At 59.7% G+C, this 21,242-nt stretch overlaps 2 protein-coding genes across 17 annotated transcripts; one reads left to right on the plus strand and one right to left on the minus strand.

Annotated features, from left to right (window-relative positions):
• The first annotated feature begins 9 nt into the window (after positions 1-9).
• On the plus strand, positions 10-7,357 carry HAGHL (hydroxyacylglutathione hydrolase like). Of its 16 annotated transcripts, XR_005719245.1 has the most exons (10): positions 10-173; positions 616-799; positions 1,150-1,214; positions 1,302-1,419; positions 1,490-1,598; positions 1,676-1,779; positions 1,977-2,078; positions 2,371-2,450; positions 2,722-5,158; positions 5,256-7,357. XR_005719245.1 is itself a non-coding variant. In XM_040229877.1 (9 exons), exons 2-9 carry the CDS (start codon positions 695-697, stop codon positions 2,888-2,890), a joined length of 852 nt encoding a protein of 283 aa, XP_040085811.1. In that variant the 5' UTR covers positions 10-173; positions 490-694; the 3' UTR covers positions 2,891-3,115. The 16 variants fall into 16 exon arrangements, 13 of the variants coding, with proteins under 13 accessions (XP_040085811.1, XP_040085813.1, XP_040085810.1 ...); XM_040229877.1 differs by lacking the exon at positions 5,256-7,357 and having other exon boundaries at positions 490-799; positions 2,722-3,115; XM_040229879.1 differs by lacking the exon at positions 5,256-7,357 and having other exon boundaries at positions 490-799; positions 1,980-2,078; positions 2,722-3,115.
• On the minus strand, positions 3,129-9,468 carry CIAO3 (cytosolic iron-sulfur assembly component 3). The gene is made up of 11 exons (XM_040229869.1): positions 9,340-9,468; positions 8,401-8,496; positions 6,908-7,051; positions 6,559-6,691; positions 5,941-6,075; positions 5,606-5,724; positions 5,381-5,510; positions 5,200-5,272; positions 4,610-4,747; positions 4,092-4,249; positions 3,129-4,010 (listed from the first exon to the last, which is right to left on the minus strand). Exons 1-11 carry the CDS (start codon positions 9,403-9,405, stop codon positions 3,772-3,774), a joined length of 1,431 nt encoding a protein of 476 aa, XP_040085803.1. The 5' UTR covers positions 9,406-9,468; the 3' UTR covers positions 3,129-3,771.
• Between the last annotated feature and the right edge of the window lie 11,774 nt (positions 9,469-21,242).

The raw sequence follows: 21,242 nt of genomic DNA on the forward strand, positions 1-21,242 counted from the left end.
CCCGCGGCGCGCAGGCTCCGGGCCGGCCCCGCGGGCGGGCCCCTTGGGCCCGGACCGTTGGCGGCGGCGTGACTGGCGCGCTCCGTCCAGGCCCCGGGATTGGCGCCCGAGGCCTGCCTCTGTCCGCCTGTCCTTCAGGGAGTCCGCGCGACCGGCTGGCCCAGCCCACGGAGGTAAGCGGACCTTCAGGAAGGGGATGGCCGGGTCGGGAGGGGGTCTGGGGCGGGGGCCTGCGGAGCTGCGCTGAGATTGGGAACCGGAGAGGGGCGGGATCCGGAGAGGGGCGGGGTCCGGAGAGGGGTGGGCCCGGGGTCGCGCTGCGCCGGGAGGGAGCGGGGCGCGGGGCCTGGAAAGCAGGCGGGGTCTACTCGGGCAGCGGTCCTACTGGGGGCGGGACCGGACGGGGGCGTGGTTTTATAGGCGGGGCTTCTGGCGTGGGGGCGGAGCCTGCGGCAGGAGGCGTCTCGGCGAGGGGTCTGGTCCTCGCAGCTGCAGGTCATCTGGAGCCTGGAGCTTGGCCTTCCAGACGGGCCTCGGGACAGTCCGGCAGCAGCCACCGAGGCTCCTTTCTGGCCCCCAGCGCGTGTGTGTGGAACTGACCCCTCCCGCACATAGCCCTGCCTAGGGTCTGGAGAGGGCAGCCCCACGCTGAGGAAGGGGCTCAAGAGGTGCGGTGCGGCTGAGCTCTGCGGCCATGAAGGTCAAAGTCATCCCTGTGCTTGAGGACAACTACATGTACCTGGTCATCGAGGAGCGCACGCGGGAAGCTGTGGCCGTGGACGTGGCCGTGCCCAAAAGGGTGAGGACAGGTTTGAGGCAGCGGGAGCACTGCTGTGGGCCCAGGCACCTTAGGCCGCTGGTAGAGGCTCTGGACAACACTGCTGGGGGCAGACCCTCCCCTATTTTCTGGTCTCTGGTTATTTGGAGTTTAGGGTTTCTTGATTTGGTTCTCCTCTGAGGTTAGAGCCATCTCTGAACTTTTTCATCTGGTGCCTATTTTGTACACAGTGGGTGCTCACTAATTGTCTGCTGGGTCTCTGCTGCCCCTAGCACCATCCCGCGCCTGGGGCCTTGTGCACCCAGGCCTGGTGCCCCAATGCAGGCAGCCACCTGGGCCATCTGCATGTCCCTAACTCCCATCCCTTTCAGCTGCTGGAGATCGTGGGCCGGGAGGGGGTATCACTGACCACTGTGCTGACAACCCATCACCACTGGTGAGTGCCGTAGGGGCAGGGCTGGAGCAGGCGGGTTCACTCCAACCAGCCCCAACCCCACCTGATTCCACTGTCAACCACCCTCAGGGACCACGCTCGCGGCAACGCGGAACTGGCGAGGCTGCTGCCTGGTCTGGTGGTGTTGGGTGCTGACGAGCGCATCTGTGCGCTGACGCGCAGGCTGGCACATGGCGAGGAGCTGCGGGTGAGCGCGCGCCTGGGAGGGACGGGGAGAGAGCCTGGGCCCAACATCCTCACCTGCTCCTCTGCCACAGTTTGGGGCCATCCACGTGCGCTGCCTCCTGACGCCCGGCCACACCTTGGGCCACATGAGCTACTTCCTGTGGGAAGAGGAGTGTCTGGACCCTCCCGCTGTGTTCTCAGGTACTGGCTGCCCTGTACCCACCTGCCCCACCTCCCCATGCCCCATTCCACCCTCTCTGACCCACCCAACTCCCCAGGGGATGCACTGTCCGTGGCCGGCTGCGGCTCACGCCTGGAGGGCACAGCTCAGCAGATGTACCAGAGCTTGGTGGAGACCTTGGGCACCCTGCCCCCCGAGACAGTGAGCAGCCTGCCCCTTGCCCTCTCATGGCTGTGGGGGCCCAGCTTCCCATATAGGCAGCACGCACTGCACCTGCCTACGCCAGGGTTCACGATGACTGCCTTCTTGCCAGCCATGGCAGGAAGTGGACCGGCGAGGGGGTGGGGAGCGTCTCTGCCCGTGGGCGTGCTGTGCGCCCGAGCACCTCGTCTCTCCAGAAGGTATTCTGTGGCCACGAGCACACACTGGGCAACCTCGAGTTCGCACAGAAAGTGGAGCCTTACAACGACCACGTGAAGGCCAAGCTGTCGTGGGCCAAGGTGTGGCCGCTCCTCCACTCTCAGTGGCAGGGTTGGAGGGTGGGGCGGGCTGGGGCCAGGACAGCACCAAGTGTGTGCGTGTGGGTGGGGTGTCAGCCGTGACTTCTGGCCTGGGTGACCAGGCCTGGCTTGGCTGGGGTGTTCACCCATTCTAGGCTCTGGGCCACCTGCAGTCTGGCCCTCGAGTGCCCACCTTCAGGGCCTAGGCTCAAACCCCCAGGCTGTGGGTGACGGAGCCAAGCTGCCTGGGGCTGCCAGACAAGGCGGTGACTGGGGCCTGTGCTCGTTCCAGCAGAGGGATGAGGATGATGTGCCCACAGTGCCCGCAACCCTGGGCGAGGAACTCCTTTACAACCCCTTCCTGAGGGTGGCGTGAGTACTGGCCAGAGTGCTGGGCCCTCCTGTGTGGGTGAGGGGGGCTGGGGAGCATGGGGCAGGGCCTGAGCCAGTGCGTCTTGGGGACCTGTGTCCTTCCTAGGGGCCTCGCTGTACAACAGGCTGGTACGGGGCTGACTTGTTCTCTGGGTCTCCCCAGTATTTGGATACCAGGTGGTAGGGGGCCGGTCCCTGGGCTGTCTCTACCACCATGTCTGGCTCACCCCGTGGGTCCCTTTAAGCCCCACGGTGCCCCCTCTCCCCACAGAGAGGAGTCTGTGCGCGAGTTCACGGGGAAGGTGGCCCCAGCCGACGTCCTGGATGTGCTCTGCAGGGAGCGAGCGAGCTTCGAGAGGGCGGCTGAGCCGCTGCAGCCACAGGCCCGGGCTCTCCTCGCACTGCAGTGGGGGCTCCTGAGCACACCCCGGCAGAAGTGAGCTCTACATGGGCCAGGCCACACAGCCCTCCTCCCTTGACCCACAGGAGGGCCCAGCCATCCTCAGTCCTGCCCGGCCCCAGAGGGTGGGCGCTCTGGCACTTCTGGGGCTGGACACCCTGCCCCACTCTGGGCCACAGTGAGACAGGGGTGTTTGCGCACAGTACAGTGGGGGTGCACAGGGCTCCTGAACTTCAAATAAAGCTTTGAAAGGCCTTTTTCTTGACACAAACGGACACTCTCGAAAAGAAGCTGTTTTTACTAGAGATGAACTTCTCAGGCACATGCCTGAGGGGCTGACTCAGTCTGCCCCGCCCCGGCCCCAGCCAGTGGGGGTCCAGCTGTGGACACAGGACTCAGCCCCCCGGGAGGCAAGTTCTCTGGCCCCAGGCATCACAGCTGCATCAGACACCTGGTCTCGGTGGAGGGGCACCCCACCCCAGGTGGGGTCACGGGCCGGCTGCCTGTGTCCAGCCAGTGTCCTCGGCTGCCCAGTGTGGCAGGTCCCCCAGGCTCTGCTGTGACCTCACCAGCCGGACAGGTCCAGCCTGTCACCACCACCCCACAGGAGTTTGGGGGCATTCTAGAGATGGAGGGTGAGGAGCCCTCCCACGGGACGAGCTGAGACCCCACACCCAGGGGGAGCCCGGGCCTCTCACGGCTCAGGACCATGGAGAGGGCCAGCGGCTGGTAGAGCCTGCAGCCCAGAAGGAGGAGTCCAGGTGAGAGCGATCCCGAGTTCCATTGCTCCAAGGGTCCCAGTGTCCCTGCAGCATTTTGGGGTGCCCCTCGGAGTCTTGGGCAACTGCCCTGCTGGAGACCCACCACCTTCTCAGGAGTCCTCGTGCTGGTGGCAGTGGACCGGCTGGACCCGTGAGGCCTCTACCACCTGATACTGAGTCCAGAGCCAGCCTTCTCCACCGCGTGGTAGCTGGTGTGCAGCAGGTGGCCAGCCTGCTCCGAGCCTGCGCCCTGCAGCCAGCGCTCGTACAGCTCCTGGACCCCGGGTGCATCCTCCGGTGCTTCTGTCCTGACTAAGCCATAGAGCCTCTCCACCTGCTGCAGGAGCTCCTTGCCGGGCGTGTCAGGGGCCTTGAGCTGTCCCCCCCCGTTGAGGCACCCTGTGGCAGAGGAGGGCAGGTGTGGTCATGGAGGGTGCCAGCCGGCACGCAGGGTCCCGGGGGCCCCCTGCCCATAGCTACCTGCCGGGCAGGCCATGACCTCCACGTAGTGGTACGGGCAGCGTCCGCGCTTGAGCTTCTGCACCAGGTTCTGGATGTTGCGGAAGCCGTAGGCTGCGGCAAAGTGCAGCAGGACTTGGCCCTCCCTCTCTAGAATCACCTCCTGGAGGTCCTTGTTCCTGAGGGCACAGACCTGGCTGTCTACACAGCATACCAGGCTCAGTCCCGGTGAGGGCGGTGAAGGGGAGGGGAAGAAGCTCCTTCCCATCAGTGGGGCAGGTAGCCCCAGCCTCAGGTTCCTGGTCTGTAGAATGGGAACCCCTCCTTCCCACGGTCAGATGAGCCCCAGCCCACCCTCCCTGGAGTGGGGGCTCACATCAGGACACAGTGTGTGCCAGGAGTTCCGTACCGCCCCCGTGCACCCTGGTGCTATGCGTAGGGGACGCTGAGCTCTACCATGAGGAGACCCAGGGCTTGGGAGTGCTGGTCCCGTCACCTGAGCTAGAGCTCAGGGCTCAGCTACGGCCCTCCCCACTGACCTCAGGGGTCTGTAGGTGACCTCAGTGACATGGATCCCGAAGAGCTCCTGGGCTGCATGCCGGAACACGTGCTCCAGGTAGCCCCCTGAGCCCCCGCCCCGATGGCTGGTGGGCTCCTGGGCAGAGGCACTGCTGCACCTGGGGAAGAGGCCAGGCCTCAGGTGGTGTTGGGGCCGCTGCCCACCGAGGCCTCTGAGCAACCTCTGTCTCAGGTTTGAGAGCGTTTGCTTTCTAAGCCGAAGATGAGTCATAGAGCCCAAGGCTTTGAAGGTGTGTCGGGAAGAGGCTTGTGTGGCAAAGGACTGTCCCCTCTGTCATACCACCTGTCCCGGGGAGCTCAGACCTGTGTGAAGTCAGGGTCAGCTCTGATGACCATCGGCCAGTTGTCGGGAGCTGAAGCATCTTGGATACCGAGACACACAAGGGGCCGAGGGAGGCCAGGCCAGAGAAAAGGGAGGAGGCCAGCCAGCGCCTGCGTCAAGGGCCACGGCCCCTCCTGCCGCCCATCTGGACCCTTGGGACACCCCGGTGGAGAGCACCTGGTGCTGGGTGAGCTTACAGCCCCTCCGACATGGCCGGTGATAACGTACAGACTGTCCAGAGGAGCCGGCTCCAGCTCCGACAGCGAGACCCCTTCTTCTTCCAGCAGCTTGAAGACTTCACCTGCAGGAGACCACAGCACAGACGCACTTCAGCTGAGTCTCAAGAGCAACAGAGGCCATTACAGACGCAGGGCTCCTGGTCACGGTGCCGGCTGGCCCGGCCTTGCACCTGTGGTGATGACACAGTCCACGTCGCGTGTCTGGTGCTCCTGGCTGAAGAAGTCGGGTCTGGAGGCTTCCAGCTTTTTGTCATAGCAGGGCATTACTGTCACGTGGTAGACCTTGTCGGGGGTCAGATGCTGTGCGCAGGGAGTGGCAGTGAGGCGGTGGTGCGGGGCTGATGGGGGGCAGTGCGGGGGGCGCCGCAGGGGGGCTCACTCTGGGTCCCCATTACCTGCTGCTGGGCGAAGAAATCCTTGACCAGGGAGCCCATGACCTGCTGCGGGGACCGCGCAGTGCTGATGTGGGGGAGGACGGTGCTCCCGTGGGTCTTCTCGGCGTAGCAGATCCAGCCTGAGGCCAACACGGGGCGTGAGGGGCGGTGAGGTGACTTCTGGGGGTGGCCCGACTCATGCAAGGGGTTAGGGTCCCACTAAGGAGCACCCTGCTCTGCTCTTGCTGACACATGTCTCTAGCAACCCCATGATCACCCCTCAGGAACTGAAGCGGCTCCTGCCGAAGAGCCCCCACCCTCCTCACCACGTCCAGCTACCGGCCGCGGGCACACACCTGGGCAGGCAGAAGTCAGCACGGGCAGGGCCTGCTTGGGGTCGGCCTGTCCTCGGAACCGCTGCACGAACTCCCGCTGGCTCTCGAGGAGGCTGAAGTTCCTCGAGAAGGCGGTGTCAAACACGTAGTGTGCACCTGTGAGGGAGCACCCACCTCATCCCCGGAAGGACGGCTGTGCCCAGGGTGGGCAGGCATCACCAGACGCACCCATGGTGGATGCCCGGCGCCCTGCCTCTGAGCTCGGGCCTGCAGGCACCACCCCACACACGCCGGCACGGCCACCTGCACTGAGCCCCCTACGCCGTCCCAGCCCTGTCCCTGGCATGCAGGGGCCGACCAGGAGCCAAACTCAGGCCTGAGAACTGTGCCTTGGTGGTGATAATTTAAAAACAAAGTAAAGAGTAGGTGAACTCCAAGCTTGGGGATGTGCAGCATCAAAATTGAGGGTTTTTTTTTTATTAAAAGGCCCTGCTCTTTTATTAAAAGGCCCAATCATCACAACAGAACGTCAAGCTGAGTCAACCTCCAACAGAGCTTCTGATACACTAAGTCCAGTGACAGCCAGGTGTCACCTTAGCCCCATGTCCACGCAGGAGCTTGCCAAGGTTCAGCACCTACCTATTTTTTTAAAGAATGCTGTTAATTTCCTGGCGGTATCCGTAGGATTCAGCTGAAACCTCACAGCCAGCGACGCTCTGGACTGCGGCGAGACCGAGATGACAACTAGCTTCTGCTGATCAGGTGCTGCTGTCTGCAAAGCATGGGACCCACGGCTCACTCTGTGTGGTTTACAGCCTGACCACATCAGGGCGTGTCAATTTTGCAAACACACAGAACTCGAAGTTTAGGGTTAACACTTCAACGCCAGGAGTCCCCAGGAGAAGTAGCACCAGGAGATGAGCTGCCCCGACGACACTAGTGAGGGACGCTGGGTGAGAGCAGCATCTGAAGACGGCCCACCGCTCACCTTATTGGCACCTAGAACCTTCCGCAGCTCCTCGTGGCTCTGCTGAGTAATAAGCACAGTCTCTGCTGAGGTGACGCAGCCACTGCACGCCAGGCAATCGTCCAGTGAGATCTTGGCCTTCTCCAGCTTCTTCATCCCTCCATCCTAGAAGCATGAGAACCCAGTACCCCAAGTGCCCTTCCACATGAGGACACAGCGCTCAGGATGACGGGACCCATGGGAGAGCTTCATTCTCTGGCTCACAGCGCTGACAAGCAGCGTGGCAGTTGGCTGGCTGTATGTGCCGTAAGTTTTTAGAAATTAAATATTTAGGACAGAAATACATATATATGTTCTAAACTTTCCTAGAGGCACCAAATCCTAACTCGGGTACAAACGTGGCTGGCGTATTGTATTAAAGAGCCTTGTTGCCCGCCAGGGAGACATGGACATTAAATGGGCAAAGATGCAGCCGACTCGTCACTGGTCCCGACTGTGCCTACGGGGACAGGAAAGTGCTGTGGGGACAGGAAAATGCTCAAGGCCAGGCTCTGAAAGGAGAAGGAAGAGAAAGGCAAGGGGGAAGATGAAGGAAGAAAGGACAGAGGGACAGGGAGGAGGATATGGTGGGAGCCTGTGTCCCCCAACACCTGCACAGAGAAGAGTGGGCGAGGCATGCAAGGGGCGGTTACGACGCCAGACAGTCGAGGACTGGGAGTTCACACTGGTCTCCAGGCCGGTGGCTGGGCAGCTCTGAGCCGCAAACAGGCCCAGCAGAGCCCTCACTTCCTCTGCACACACAGGAGTGGTCTGAGCCAGGGCTGGGAAAGCTTCAGGGGCCCAAAGTGTGACCGGGGGCTGACTAGCCAGGACCCCCTCCCAGCCCACCCGCGAGGCCCGCGTTGCACTGCAGCAGCAGTCTGAGCTCAGGGTGCTTTCCCGGCCCAGCCAGCCTCGAGGCCAGCAGGGGCTGATGTGCTTCGGCCTTCCCTCCAGGTCAACCCCTGCTGCCCTGGAGCAGGGCCCCTGACCCCATTAAGGACCCCGCCTCCCGTGCTTGCTGGGCTCAGGCGGGACCCCCGCTGGGCTGCCAGGTCGCCCTCCAGGGCTGGGTAAACAGCGACTCCTTCCCCAGAATCGCTGGCTCCCGCTGTCTGGCCCCGCCGCAAGCCATCCTGTGGCTCCTCGCCTGCTGGGAGGGACCCCTGGGCCGGTGCACCCATTGGTGCCTGCAGTCCTCGGGACAGCATGGGTGTTCTCAAGGATATAAATGGCAGACAGTTGGGGTGTCAACTTTAACGCCGTGGGACCAGGGTCTTCACATTGCTCAATTACACAGGAAGTAGCTTTCACTAAGAATAAGTGGTCTGGACTAGAAAATGTTACACAATTAGAATTCGAGAGAGAAGGATGCCAGAACTGCCACCTCTGCAAAGAGCCCTCTGCAGTGCACACCTGGAAGGTGCTGTGGTCACTGCACCTGTCACTGGACAGGTCAGCTGGGTGGAACTTACCTGACTGACTTGGAAGTAACTCCCATCATCTTCGATGTGGATCTTGGCCACGCCGCTTCCCGGCCTCCTATCCACCTTCATGGGCTTGATGCAGTCCTACCCGTAAAAGTCCAGAAGGGCGCTGAGCGCACAGCCGCGGAGGGGCCCCAACACCGCCTGGGACGAAAACTCTGCCCTGATTCCGGCCTTCCCACCGCAGAAGCGGTCTCGGCGCTGTGGCTGCTTATCCTACTCGCGCGCGTTCACACACTGCCCGCATCGAGGTCGCTGACCCGATGCAGGTGCAGGCGATGTGGCCAACCTAACCTGTCCGCGGACACCGCCAGTACACGGCGGGTGGGGCACCGCACGGAGGGCCAGTGTTTCATTGGAGGCCGAGGGTCGGCAGAAAAGCTCTGCCCCGCCCAGTTCCTGGAAAAAGACTCCTTTCTCCCCCGTTCCTCTCCGCCCGAGGGGAAGCTCGCTGGCCGTCGCGTTCCCAGCGAGCAGCCTCGGAAAGCCTCGGCAGGAGGTCCGTCCGGCCTCTCGCGCCCCACCCCCCACCCCGGCACGCCTCGGCCGAGCCCTGGGCCCGCGCCGCTGCCGGCAACCGATAAGCGGGGCAGCAGGGGAGGTGGCCGGCCGCCCGCACGTGCGGCTGGCCTGTCCCCTCGGGGATACGCTGTCTCCTCCCGCGGGGGCGGCACCTACGCTGACCGCAGCGGAACTCCCCCCCTTGCCCTCGCGGCGGGGCGAGGAGCCGGCCAGGGAAGTTCGGCGGGGCCTCCCGGCCCCGAGCTGGGTCACCCTGGTTGTCGTGGCCGCCCGGGAAAGGGACACGGAAACCGCGGGGCTGTGCGACCCGGCAGGCCCCCCGATTCCGAGCCCCTCTCTCGGGGTGGCGGGGGAGACCGCAGCGGAGAGGACTCCTCGCGCGAAGCAGCCGCCCGGCCCGCCCACCTGAGACGGCGCGATGAAGTCGTCCAAGTCCGTCAGCTGCAGGGCCCCGCTGAAGGGCGACGCCATGGCGCCACACTGCCGTCGGCCCCGGCGCGCGCGGCGTCGCCAAACGCCACGAAACAGCGAGACAATTCCGCCACACTGCCGGTAAGCGCCGCGTGCGCATGCGCAGCTGGCCCCGCGGCCGGGCTCCTGGGGGCGCGCGCCCCCTGCTGGCGGGCCGGGCACCCCGCAACCCGCGCCGCCTGCGCGCCGGCGAGGGCCGCGGGGAAGGGGCCGTGACTACCTCGGGGCCCCGGGCTCGCCTCCACCAGTCTCAGCCCCGGAGAGAAGCTGCGGAGGCGCTGTTCTTGGTTTTAGACCAGCCCAAGAACCCAGAAGGGCGCCGGGCGCGCAGAGGCGGCCAGCTTCGGTTGGAGTGAGAAGGGAATGGGGAGCAGGGGTGCGGAGCGGCTCCCCCCAGGCGGCCGGCCGGTGCAGGGCCCCGCGCCTCTGGGAGGGTGTGTGCTCAATTACGTGGTCGTGTCCGACGCCTTTGCGACCCCATGGCTGCTCTGTCCATGGTGTTTCCCAGGCAAGAACACTGGAGTGGGTTGCCAGTTCCTCCTCCAGGGGATCTTCCCCTCCCGAGGATCGAACCCGCGTCCCCTGCGTTGGCAAGCCCGCCCCCGGTTTTTCCGGAGAACAGCCAGGAGAAGGAAATGGCAACCCACTCCAGTGTTCTTGCCTGGAGAGTCCCAGGGACGGGGGAGCCTGGTGGGCTGCCGTCTCTGGGGTCGCACAGAGTCGGACAGGACTGAAGCGACTTAGCAGCAGCAGCAGCAGCCTGAGAAAAGCCCTTTTCTCTGTGGAACGCGGATAGAACGCTGCTGGCTGGACTCAATTCTTGAGTGGTCATATACATTTTTTAAGTCTTTATTATCATTATTATTATTATTTTCATTTTGGCTGCGCTGGGTCTCCATTCCAGCGCTTGGGGCGTCCCTTCTAGCAGAGCCCCGGCTCTGGAGTGCAGGGGCGGTAGCTGCGGCTTGGGCTTAGCTGTCCTGTGGCATGTGGCATGTTAGTCCCCGACCAGGGATCGAAGCTATGTCCACTGCGTGGGAAGGTGGATTCTCAACCACTGGACCACCAAGGACGTCTCCGTCATATACATTTAATGACCACTTCCTGTGGGGGCTTTCCAGAAAACTCCAGTGGTCAAATCTGGTGCATCCTCGTGACTTGGGCCCAGTCCTGAAGGTACCCTGGCAGGGTCAGCCCCAGACTATCCCCTGGGCATGATCTCACGTTATGGGAGCCCATCGCGGCCTCCGCTCTTGGTTTTCTTGTCCTGACGTGGGCGCTACCTGCTGACTCTTCACCTGCCTGTGGATTAAGTGTGGAGTCCAGGGGGCTGCGGCCCACAAGCTGGCGTGACCTTCTCCAGCCCCTGCAGCTGCTCCTCTTGGCTCCCAGGATGGGAGTTCCTTCTCAGCATCAAGAGGGGTTTTCCCAAGGAGCTGTACTGTGGGCTTCCAGGCCCCGGCATCCCCTCCATGTCCTGGCAATGTCTGACTAAGGTCTGGAGTACGGCACCTGAAATCTTGACAGTCTCACTATTGTGTGCGTGCTCAGTCGTATCTGACTCTTTGAGACCCCACGGACTGTAGCCTACCTGTAGCCCACAGACAGGCTCCTCTGTCTGTGGAATTTTCCAGCCAAGATTATTGGAGTGGGTTGCCATTTTTTACTCCAGGGAATCTTTCCAACCCAGGGATCAAACCCACATCTCACACATTGGCAAGTGGGTTCTTTACCACTGAGCTACCAGGGGAGACCAGTTATGTATGTTTTAACACAATTTTAAAATTAATAGTGTATTATGTTAAAAACCATTGAATCACACACTACAAATAGGTGAATTGCATGGTATGTGTATTTATATCTCTGATGAGATGGCTGGATGGCATCACAGACTCGATGGATGTGAGTCTGAGTGAACTCCGGGAGATGGTGATGGACAGGGAGGCCTGGCGTGCTGCGATTCATGGGGTCGCAAAGAGTCGGACATGACTGAGTGACTGAACTGAACTAAAGCTATTTTTATTTTTTATTTTATTTTATTTTTTGAACTAAAGCTATTTTTAAAAATGGGGCTGGAGGCTGCCACTCAAGCTGGCTACCCCAAGAGGCCCCCAGAGGCCCAGGAAGTAAGCATACCCTGCTCTACCCCTGTAGGAGGGCCTGGGGGAGTGCCAGAGCCAGCTTCTAGTTGAAAAAGCTGAACAGGGGTTTCTGACCTCTCTCTCTCTGACACATACATACACACACATGCATATGATGAGGGCAGGTCTTCCTCCTGTCTGCTCTGAGTAGAGCCAAGAGCGGGGACTTTTCAGCCCCTTGGAGTATTTTATTAACTCACAGCCATGTCCCTAGAGCCCCTAGGCTCTTGTGCCAACAATACACCTCGCCTCCGGTGTGTGTGCTCTCACGTTTTGCAAATTATTTCATCATCATCATTTGGCAGTGTTTACACACGTGGGGGACCGCGAGGGCCAGATGAGGACTCAGGGAGGGGCTGAGGCTCTTGAGGCCAGTTTGGTAGGCCTGAGCACCTTCTCTGACGCTCTGGCTGTGTGTGGGCACCCCTGTCCCTGAACCCGAGCCGGTGCAGAGCTCGTCCTCTGCTCTGGCCACGCCCACAGGACCTGCTTTGTTCATACCTGACCATCAAGCGTCTGGTGGTTGGACAGGAGCAGGCGGGGTTTCTACCAAGGCATGTGGATCTACTGAGCCCTCCTGCCCATGGACTCAGTTTCACCCTGTGAGGAGTCAGAACCGTGCGGCTGTGGGGACAAAACCACAGCTGGGAGGCTTAAAACCGCAGAAGAGTTTTCTCTCATGGTCTGGGGGCCCGAAGTCTGAAATCAATGTGTTGGCAGGCCTGGGCCCCGCTAACGGCTCCAGGGGGATCTGTCCCACCCTCTAGCCTCTGGGCGTCCATGCCTCCCGGGCGTGGACTGCGTCCCTCCAGCCTCTGTCCCCACTGTCACATGGCTCCTGTGTCTCCCCCCTTCTCTGATCCTGTAAGGATCCTTGGGTTCGGGGCCCTAATCCAGGATGAGCTCCTCTCGAGAGCCTTGACTTAATTATGTCTGCAAAGGCTCTTTTCCCAAATAAGGCCCCGTCCACAGGTTCTGCAGGAAAGCACCATTCAGTCCACTGCAGGCCACGTGTCCATGTTTTCATGGGAATCGGAGGGTTCAGCGGAGGGCCGCATGATGGGGTGTGGCTCACCTGGCTATAGCCCTCTCCTCTAGGGGCCAGCAGACAGGCAGGGGATAGGCAGGCGACAGAGGGGACACGGGCCTTGGTGCCGAGGACCACCCGTCCCGGGCTGGGCCAGCAGCTGTCTGCCAGGCAGACAAGTCTGTGTGCAGTGGGAATACAATGACCCTGGTGGGGACAAGTCAAAGGTAGTTTGTCTTTCCCAAAATAAATTAAAAATGTTCCGAAACGTGATTTTGAAACATGTTCTCTACGTTATGGTGGTGTGGGTCAATACCCCCCAAGAAGCTGGACAGAAGTGGCGTTCCACGTGGCTGGGGTGTAGGAGCAGGGATATGCCTCGAGGGTGCAGCCCACGCGGTCAAGGTCTCTGTGGTCCACGGGACCCCCCCAGATGCCCCCATGGGGGCTGGACTGGGGGGGTGACTTGGGCCAGGGGCAGGGGCTTACTGCTGCTGCCCCAGCCTGGCAGGGCCACCTGCCGAACGGTGCTCCATATTAAGCTTGGGGCCGGGAGCCACCGGGTGAGAGGAATGGGGAGACTGCTTGGCCGCAGGCCTTGTGCACGTGGCTGCAGGGCCTCGTGTCCCAGGGCCTGCCCCAGGCAACCGTCCCGGGGCCAGGCCAGCCTCGTACCCAGCCACAGGGCTCTTGCCTTCCAAGCCCTCCTCTTCCTTTTCATAAACCGGGGACTGTGCTGTCAGTACGGGCACCCCGCTACGGTCTCCTTACAGGGTGAGAGTCTTCACCCTTGGGGGCTCTGGGCAGGTCAGCTGGGTCTCTGTTGGTCCCAGGCGCTCCCGCAGCCCTGACTCGGTGGGCATGGGGGCGCAGCCTCCTAGCCAGTCCGTACAGACCCTCCCGCTGCCCTCTGAGCAGCTCCAGACTCAGCGCTGGGTGTGGGGAGCCCACGTGGTGCGGGTCCCTGTGCTTCTCAGTCTTGAACCCCAGAGAGGAGTCGACCTTTGTAGGAAACGTGGCTTGAGGCGTCCCCACCCGAGCCCTCCGGGCTCTGCGAGGCGAGACCCGCAGCCCTGGCTGCGCAGGGCTTTATTAGTGGAAGAGAATCACTGTGGGCCAAGAACACATCATTAGCGGCATCATCAACGCCGCGCGCCTTCCCGCCGGGGCCGACCCGGCTTGTCAACAGGTGTGATCCCAGCAACAGCCCTGGGGGGCCCGGCGCCTGCGGCAATTAGCGCCTAATGAGGGGCCTGTGTGACCCGCTCTGTAGCCAGGGCCAGAGCTGGAGAGGAGAGGGCTCCGGGAGAGCCCAGCAGCCCTTCAGGGTCCCCCTTGCTGCTGCCCGGGGCCGGGGGGCTGCAGGAAGCAGCAGAAAGTGTTGGTCCCAGAGAGGCCCTTGCGGCGTGCAGTAGTGACACTCCAGACCTCGGAGGGGGGGGGGGGGGCGGCCCCACATGCACGGGAGGCTGGCCCCGCCCTAGCCCAGGAGGCCACCTCTCAGACGGTGGGCCAAGCAGCGTGGGCGGGGGAGGCTGAGGGGGTAGCCCCCCACCGGCTGTGGGGTGCTGGGCACAGGGCCCACCTCCATCATGGAGCCTCAGGGCTTCGGGCCTGCGAGGATGGCACCCGGGCACCTGGTCTGTTTCTCCGAGGGCGAGCGCTGGTCACAGCTGGTTTGAGGGGGTCTGACTCTCCAGGGCGTCCACTAAAGTGTTGTCTCGGCCTGCCCTGATGGCAGGTTTGCAGCTGGTTGCTGGTGCTGTCGCCCCAGGCACCTTGTCAGAGTGTCAAGGCCGGCCCACACTTTGTATTCAGCCCACAGGTCATCAGGGGGCACCCGGAGCCTCCGAGGTGGCATGTGCCTGGCAGCAGGGCCGCGAGGCTGCTGGGTGGGGCAGGGGTCCCCAGGCCTCACTCCCTGAGGTGCCCACGGCCTGCAGAGCCACAGGCTCAACCGCAGGTCTTGGGGGCTTGATTTCCGGAGAGGCAGCCCCTGCAAGTGTCGTGGGACCGGTGGCCCCCTCGGTCCCTGTCGTTGGGCCCCAGCCCCTCCGGCACCCTCCTCATCCCCCCTTGCTCCCCTCCCCTTGGCCCTTGCAGCAGGACTCTGGGCGGGGGCATGGGGGGTCTGTAGCTGCTCCACTAGCCTGGCCCCAAGAACGTGACAGTCAGGGTGGAGCTGGACTGCCCACCCAGACTGCCCGGGGTCAAGGTTCATGAGCATGTCCCTCTCTGGTGTGCTGGCGGCCAGAGCACCAGGTGAGCCTCAGGGGCATCACCCCTGTACCCCTCCTGCCAGTCTGACCCCTCCTTCCAGTCTGACCCTCCTGGCTTCCATCTGTCAACCCCCCTGCCTGATTGGTGTGGGACGAGCTCCAGCCTGAGAGCAGAGTGGGAGGGGCTCGGCACACCACCCCTGGGTGCTCAGGACACCAGCCGTGCCAAGGCCAGGTGCCAGTCCCAAGGCCCACCCTCAGAGTTCCAGGAAGAGCTGGTCCAAGGCCTGGTCCTCATCCAGCTTCTGGGTGACGATGGCACCTGAGGTGTGCCCAGGCCCCAGGCCAGGGTGGGCACTGCCCCTCAGCCTGGCCTTATCCCAGCCTGACACCTGGACTCCACCGTGACACCTGGCCCCACCCTGACACCGGGCCCCTGCCTGCCTGCTCAAGTTGCCTTCCCCTCGCCTCTCCCGTTCCTCGCCCTGTCTGCTCCCCCGCCAACCCCAGCCTCAGGTTCCTTCCGAGCAGGTGCTGAGCTGGAGACAGGTGGTTTCCCAGGTCCTTTCCCTCCACAGCTGGGAGTTTGCAGTCTCTGGGGTACAGATGAGTGTGCACGTGAAGGTGCGCAAGACCCCTCTCTGCCCACACTGGGGTTGAGACACCTGCGGGGAGAAGGCCCCCCCACGCCTGACCCTGGGATAGGCCCTTTGGGGTCCGAGCCTGACCTCTGACTCTAAGGGCTGCTCCCAAACCCTGCCCATCGGCTGCCGCCAGTGAACACCCCAGGACCCCAGACTGTGGTGGAGTTGGGGTCAGAGAGTTAAGGTGGCTCTGCTCCCCCGCCGTCACCCCCAGGCCCCTCGCAGGGCAGGAAGTTGCGGCAGGTGCTGTGGGTGCTGGCGCTGGAGCGGCTGGACACTCTGCGGCAGCCCCTCACTTTGGGGTCAGGGCGTGTGGGTGGGGACGCCCAGCTTCCTGCCGCTCTCCGCCCCCCTCCAACAGCACCAGGCCGCCCACGCCTGCCTGTGCCTCTATCTGCTGAAGTCATCGCAGGAAGGTCCCCAGGATCTGGACCAGGTGGCACCATCTACAGCCACAGGCAAGCCTGGCCACAGAGCCGTGCCGGGGTCCAGCCCCCGCAGGATCCAGGGGAACCTGAAGGAAAAATGGCGTCGGCGGATGATTTAGAGAGAGATAAGGAAAGAATATTGTAAGTAAGAAAATAGAGGAGAGACAGAGGCTGATATTCCTTGGTTTACATAGAAAGCCAATAAAACTTCGAGACAAGAAGTTTGCCCTGTTCACGGAGGCCACAGGTGCTTTCCCGGTCTCCCAAGGGAGTGAAGACACAGAACATCTTCCCATTCAGGTCTTAGAAACCCCGGGCAAATAAGTGAACGCAGGGAGCCTCCACGCTCCAAGGGATCAGCCTGAAAAAAAAAAAGGAGGGAGAGAGAGAGAGGGAGGAAATGATTGACACGAGAAGACCAAGCTACTTCAGTAAGCAAGGCCCAATAGCTTTATTTTTTAAAGGTACTTTTATACCTTGTCTTATACATAGAGGGAAATGAGAGATGCAAAGTCATACAGAGTCAGCCCAAACATTACATCTGTTTTGTCTTTATCAAAACCGGGATTTTTTCTGCAAACCTTTCCCATAAACAATATTGTGTACATTATCTTCTGGCCTTGGAGGCCTGTGAACATTTTATGACCCTCTTTTGATAAAGGCTTCTCAACCAGAAAACTTATTTTCCCTTGAAATGTTTTTTCTTATATTTCTGATCTATGTCAGCCTCAAAAACTATTAAACAGAGTTACATTCTCAGGAAGCAAAGGTGCAGTGAGTTACAAGAAAGAACCAATTAGCTCAAAAGTCTGATGTGGTTAATTTCAAGGCTACCTTTGTTTTTCTTACTTTCTCACTATGTTAACTAATGCACTCCCAGGTGCACAGTGGATAAGAGATATGGGAACTTAGCAACAAGCATTGGCCCAAGAATGAAATCCTACATTAACACTACTCTAATAACTTTTAACTCTTTGAAAGGCTCTATGTTTTAGGCTTTCCATGCCTCTCACAGTTGGGAGGATGTAAATAATCATATGCATAGCTGCAAGAGTCTGGATATACCTGCCAAGCAAGCTATAATGCTAACAGAGGGGCTTTGATTTGAAATATTTTTCTCATGTCCAGGAGACTTATTAGCTATAGCCCTAAGTTAATTTTCTCCAGAGAAAGGTGATCAGGGTTAGCCCCCTGTTAATGTCAGAGGAGCTGGTGAAAGTCATGAAGTAGTAAAACAGACAGATTCTCGTTTTGGGGTAGATGCTCGAGAAAGCCTAGGGAGCCCGTTGAGTTCTGAAGCCTTGCTTAACAGTTCTCTTCCACATGACCTTGTCATGGGTGGGATCTCCCGTGGTGGCTCCCGGCAGAGCCGGACACCCTGGCGGCACTGCCCCGGGGGGCTGGGCCCAGGCGGCAGCAGAGGTCCAGCAGGAGGTGGCTGGGCAGCACTGGGCAGCTGGGCATGAGATAAGCTGGACAAGTGGCTGTCTGGTACCCCCAGCCTAAGAGAGCCACTCACGGCACCAGCGCACCTGGGAAGAAGGCCAGGCCAGTGCACTCAGGCACACAGCCAGTGGAGCTGGCTGAATTGAGGTGAGGAAGGCTTCCTGGAGGAGGTGACCAGGAACAGAGGACCACTGACAGGTTGGCCCCTGGCTCCAGGCCAGCAGCAGCCTCCAGTCCCCTTCCCTACTTTGCCCACACTGGGGGACAAACTGTTTGAGAAGCCAGAGCAGGAGCCAGCCTCCTGAGCTTGGGGCACGGCTCCTGCCCTCTGAGGACGTGGATCCTCCCAGGGGAGCTGGCCAGCTGCCCTGGGCCTCGTGGGGATTATCGGATCAGAGCTAAATGGGTCCTGGGGGGAAACAGCAAAGCCAGGAGTGACTGTTTATCCAGATTCTCAGGTGTGACTGGGGGTGCCCTGATGAGAATGGATATAGCTGTGTGAAAATAAAAGAAAAAAAAATCAATGGGCAGAATAAACAGCCCCAAAGTTGCTTTGTTTGTCCAAAGAAAGTGGAAAAGCCAAGGATTGCCTGGGAGCAACAGCTGGCAGGGCAAGTGGGGGCCTCACCCAAGGGGGGCTGAGCGCAAAGCCGGCCACGAGCCAGGGAAGCCCCGTGAGGAGCAGGGTGGCGCCTCCTCTCCACGCTTCTCTACATTTCCTCAATGAGCGCCACTTACTTTTGCTTATTACAGAAAAAAAATACCTATCGCTGGTTCTGTCTCAGTGCTTGTTATTTATTGTTCACCTTTCTAATTCTGTGAACCTCCTGTTTGAATTTGACTTTCTATGGTTCCCGCGAAGGTCGGCTCTGGCTTCGCAAGCCATCAGGCGCTCGGCCTCCCTATGAGAATTCGTGCTTGTGTCCTGGCCCCTGTTTCTGCTGGTTTCCAGCTTTTCTTGGTGTGCAGTCCTCCGCGTGGTCTCCTTCCTGAGCCGAGGCGCTTTGGGTGTTGGACTTGTCTTCTCTCCATCTGACAGCTGCCGTTAGCTGCTGGCTCATCTCCTGAGTAGAGAGGGGTCCTTGACTCTGATGAAGTCGGGTTGCCCACGCCGTGCAGTGAAGGTCCTGCTGTGGGGTCTGGGCATCTCCTTCAATCACTGCCTTTTTTCTGTCTATATAGCTCTCTCTACCACACACCGTGTTTAGTATCCAGCTTGCATGTGGTGTAAACTAGGGGTCTTGCTTCCCTTCTCTTCATCCAGGGCGTCATGTTTCCCAAACCACCGGTCCCCCGGACCTGCGCTTCCACTGCTTTGAGGAACCGCCTTCCGGGCATGAAGCCCCGCCACTGGTGTGTTTTGCCTGAAGTCTCTAATCTGAGCTTTTGTTCCTATCTTAATCACTCTGACTTTGTCTTAATATCTGGGAGCTTGCCTCTTCTTTTTATATCACCATGGATATTTATTCTCTTTACTTTTTTGAATGAGTTTGTTGAGTTCCTGAAAAAAAGATCCTCCTAGAATTTTCACTAGGGTTGAATTGAATTTATAGACTAATGTCAGGGGTCCTTTATCAGGCTGGGTTCTTCCATATAAAGTTTGGTGTCCTGTCTACCTACTGAGGTTGATTTCCAGAGACTTTGCATCCCCTGTCCGTGGAAAAAGTCTCTTCCAGAAAACTGGCCCCTGGGCCACAAAGGTTGAGGACCGCTGGCCTGGGGTGTATCTCAGTGGCAGGGTCACCCGGTGGCCCCAGGCTCAAGTCCTGACAACCTGCCAGACTGTCCTTTGCAGCTGCAGCTTGTCTTGATATCCCCACCTGCAACGCCCGACGTGACAGTTCCTCCCTATCCTTGTCAGCAGCTGTTATGCTCTTGATCTTTTTTTTTTCCTGATTTGCCTCTTTTATTTCTTTTCCTTTTTTTAATCTTTCTATTTTGTACTGGGGTATAGGGGATTAACAATGTTACGATAGTTTCAGGTGAACAGAGAAGGGACCCAGCATACATACACATGTACTCCCCCAAACCCCCCTCCCATCCAGGCTGCCACATAGCTCCGAGCAGAGTTCCCTGTGCTGTACAATAGGTCCTTGTTGGTTATCCATTTAAAATATTATGCTACTGAGCTTTAAATCAATCATATTGTGTAACTTACGCACAATAAAGGCATCCAATAAAAGGGCGCAGTCCAAACAGCTCTGGTGGTTACACACACCCGTGAAACTGTATTCCAGTCAAGACAGAACATTCCCATCAGCCCCAGAAGACCCCTCGCTGCCACTCTTAGGAACAGGAGTCCTGAATTTTAGTGAAGCTGCCTGGCAATGACCTCCGTGCTTTTGTCATGAGAGATTAGTTTGCAATTTAACATTTTTGTAGAAACGGAACCACGCGGTATATACTCAGCATAATGATGCGGAAAGTCATCCTTTTTCTTCATGTATCAGTAGTTTGTTCCTTGTTATTTCTGACTAGTATGTTATCATAGGAATAACATCGTATTTCATTTCCCTGTTGGTCTATTGATGGAAATTTGTTTTTCCCCCTGACTGAGGCTATTGTAAACAGAGTTGCTACGAATAATCATGTACAAGGCTTTGTGTGCACATCCAGGCATATTTCTCCGGAGTGATTACTTAGGTGTGGAATGGCTACATTCTGTGGTTAGGAGCATATCCAACTTCTTAAAAAAGTGGGTGGAAAACAGCGGCGGCAGCTGGATCCCGGGTTTCTGGGCCGAGAGGTGGTCCCAGCTGCAGCTGGGGCGGCCAGTGTGGAGCGGCGCCCCGGTGAGGAGGACCCAGCTCCCATGTGCAAGGTCCTGGCCCACTGTGGCGCCCCGGGGTTGGGGTGAACACGTTGAGTGTATTCCTGAAGTCGCTCCGAGGAGAGAAGGAGAGACCTGAGTGCGCTGCCTCCCTGCCATCTCCCTTGGGAGGTGGCGACCGCACCCTAGTGCACAGCCCTCAGGGCACCTGCCGTCACCTGGCTGTGAGGGGGACCACCACCCGGTGGGGCGACGGCTCCACACACACGGACCAGAACAGCGTGCAGGGCCGTCAGCTCACCTTCCCGTGTCCGGTGATGGCCAGTACACTGATCTTCAGTCCCGTTGCTTACGGCGGGAGATGGCTTAAATAGACAACTTAGTCAAGGGAATTCCCCGGCGGTCCAGGGGGCAGGACTCCGCTTCCACTGCTGGGCACCCAGGTCCAGTCCCTGGCTGGGAAACCCCACGAGCTGTACAGCATGGCCAAGCAAACGAAAACGCCCGGCAGAAATGCCAGCACCACCCTGTGCTCCCACCAGCGGGTGTGAGTCCTACTGCCCCACGCCCGCGACACACTTGTCCTTGTTGGGCCCGTTAAGGGTCCTGGTTCTGGCAGGTGGGTGTGTGTCTTGTGGCGGGGGTGGGGGGTGGTGTGTGATCTGCACCTCCCCAGTGATCAGGCATCTTTTCACGTGCCCACTGGCCATTCCCAAGTCTTCTTTTGTCAACTGTCTGTTGACTGTTGTTCAGTTGCTCAGTTGTGTCTGCCTCTTTGCGACGGCATCAACTGTAGCCCTCCAGGCTCCTCTGTCCATGGGATTTCCCAGGCAAGAATACTGGAGTGGGTTGCCCTTTCCACCTCCAGGGGATCTTCCCCACCCAGGGATCAGACCCCTGTCTCCTGCATTGGCAGGTGGGTTCTTTGCCATTGAGCCCCCGGGAAGCCAGTTCAGCCCCTTGGCCTGTCTTTTAAAACTAGCTTTCCTGAGAAAGAATTCTCACACCATCTAACCCACCCATTTAAAGCGTACAATTAGCGTGATTCCTTTAACGTGAATCATCTATCACTGAATGGCTTTGGAATTTAGCTTTTGCTTTGGGCCTGATTGTGTCTCTTAACGAAGGCAACCTAAAATTAGGAGGGAAGATAGAACTTACG

Source organism: Oryx dammah, unplaced genomic scaffold, assembly GCF_014754425.2.
Source record: "Oryx dammah isolate SB20612 unplaced genomic scaffold, SCBI_Odam_1.1 HiC_scaffold_2, whole genome shotgun sequence".
NCBI classification, from domain to species: domain Eukaryota; kingdom Metazoa; phylum Chordata; class Mammalia; order Artiodactyla; family Bovidae; genus Oryx; species Oryx dammah.

Coding starts and splice junctions, on each gene's coding strand:
- HAGHL (XM_040229873.1), top strand. CDS start 695: ATGAAGGTCAAAGTCATCCCTGTGCTTGAGGACAACTACATGTACCTG. Junction 1,780..1,864: donor GCACCCTGCCCCCCGAGACA/GTGAGCAGCCTG, acceptor TGCCTACGCCAG/GGTTCACGATGACTGCCTTC. Junction 2,451..2,721: donor AACCCCTTCCTGAGGGTGGC/GTGAGTACTGGC, acceptor CTCTCCCCACAG/AGAGGAGTCTGTGCGCGAGT.
- CIAO3 (XM_040229869.1), bottom strand. CDS start 9,405: ATGGCGTCGCCCTTCAGCGGGGCCCTGCAGCTGACGGACTTGGACGAC. Junction 6,692..6,907: donor AGGTTCTAGGTGCCAATAAG/GTGAGCGGTGGG, acceptor CATGCTTTGCAG/ACAGCAGCACCTGATCAGCA. Junction 4,250..4,609: donor GTCACCTACAGACCCCTGAG/GTCAGTGGGGAG, acceptor CTGTGCCCTCAG/GAACAAGGACCTCCAGGAGG.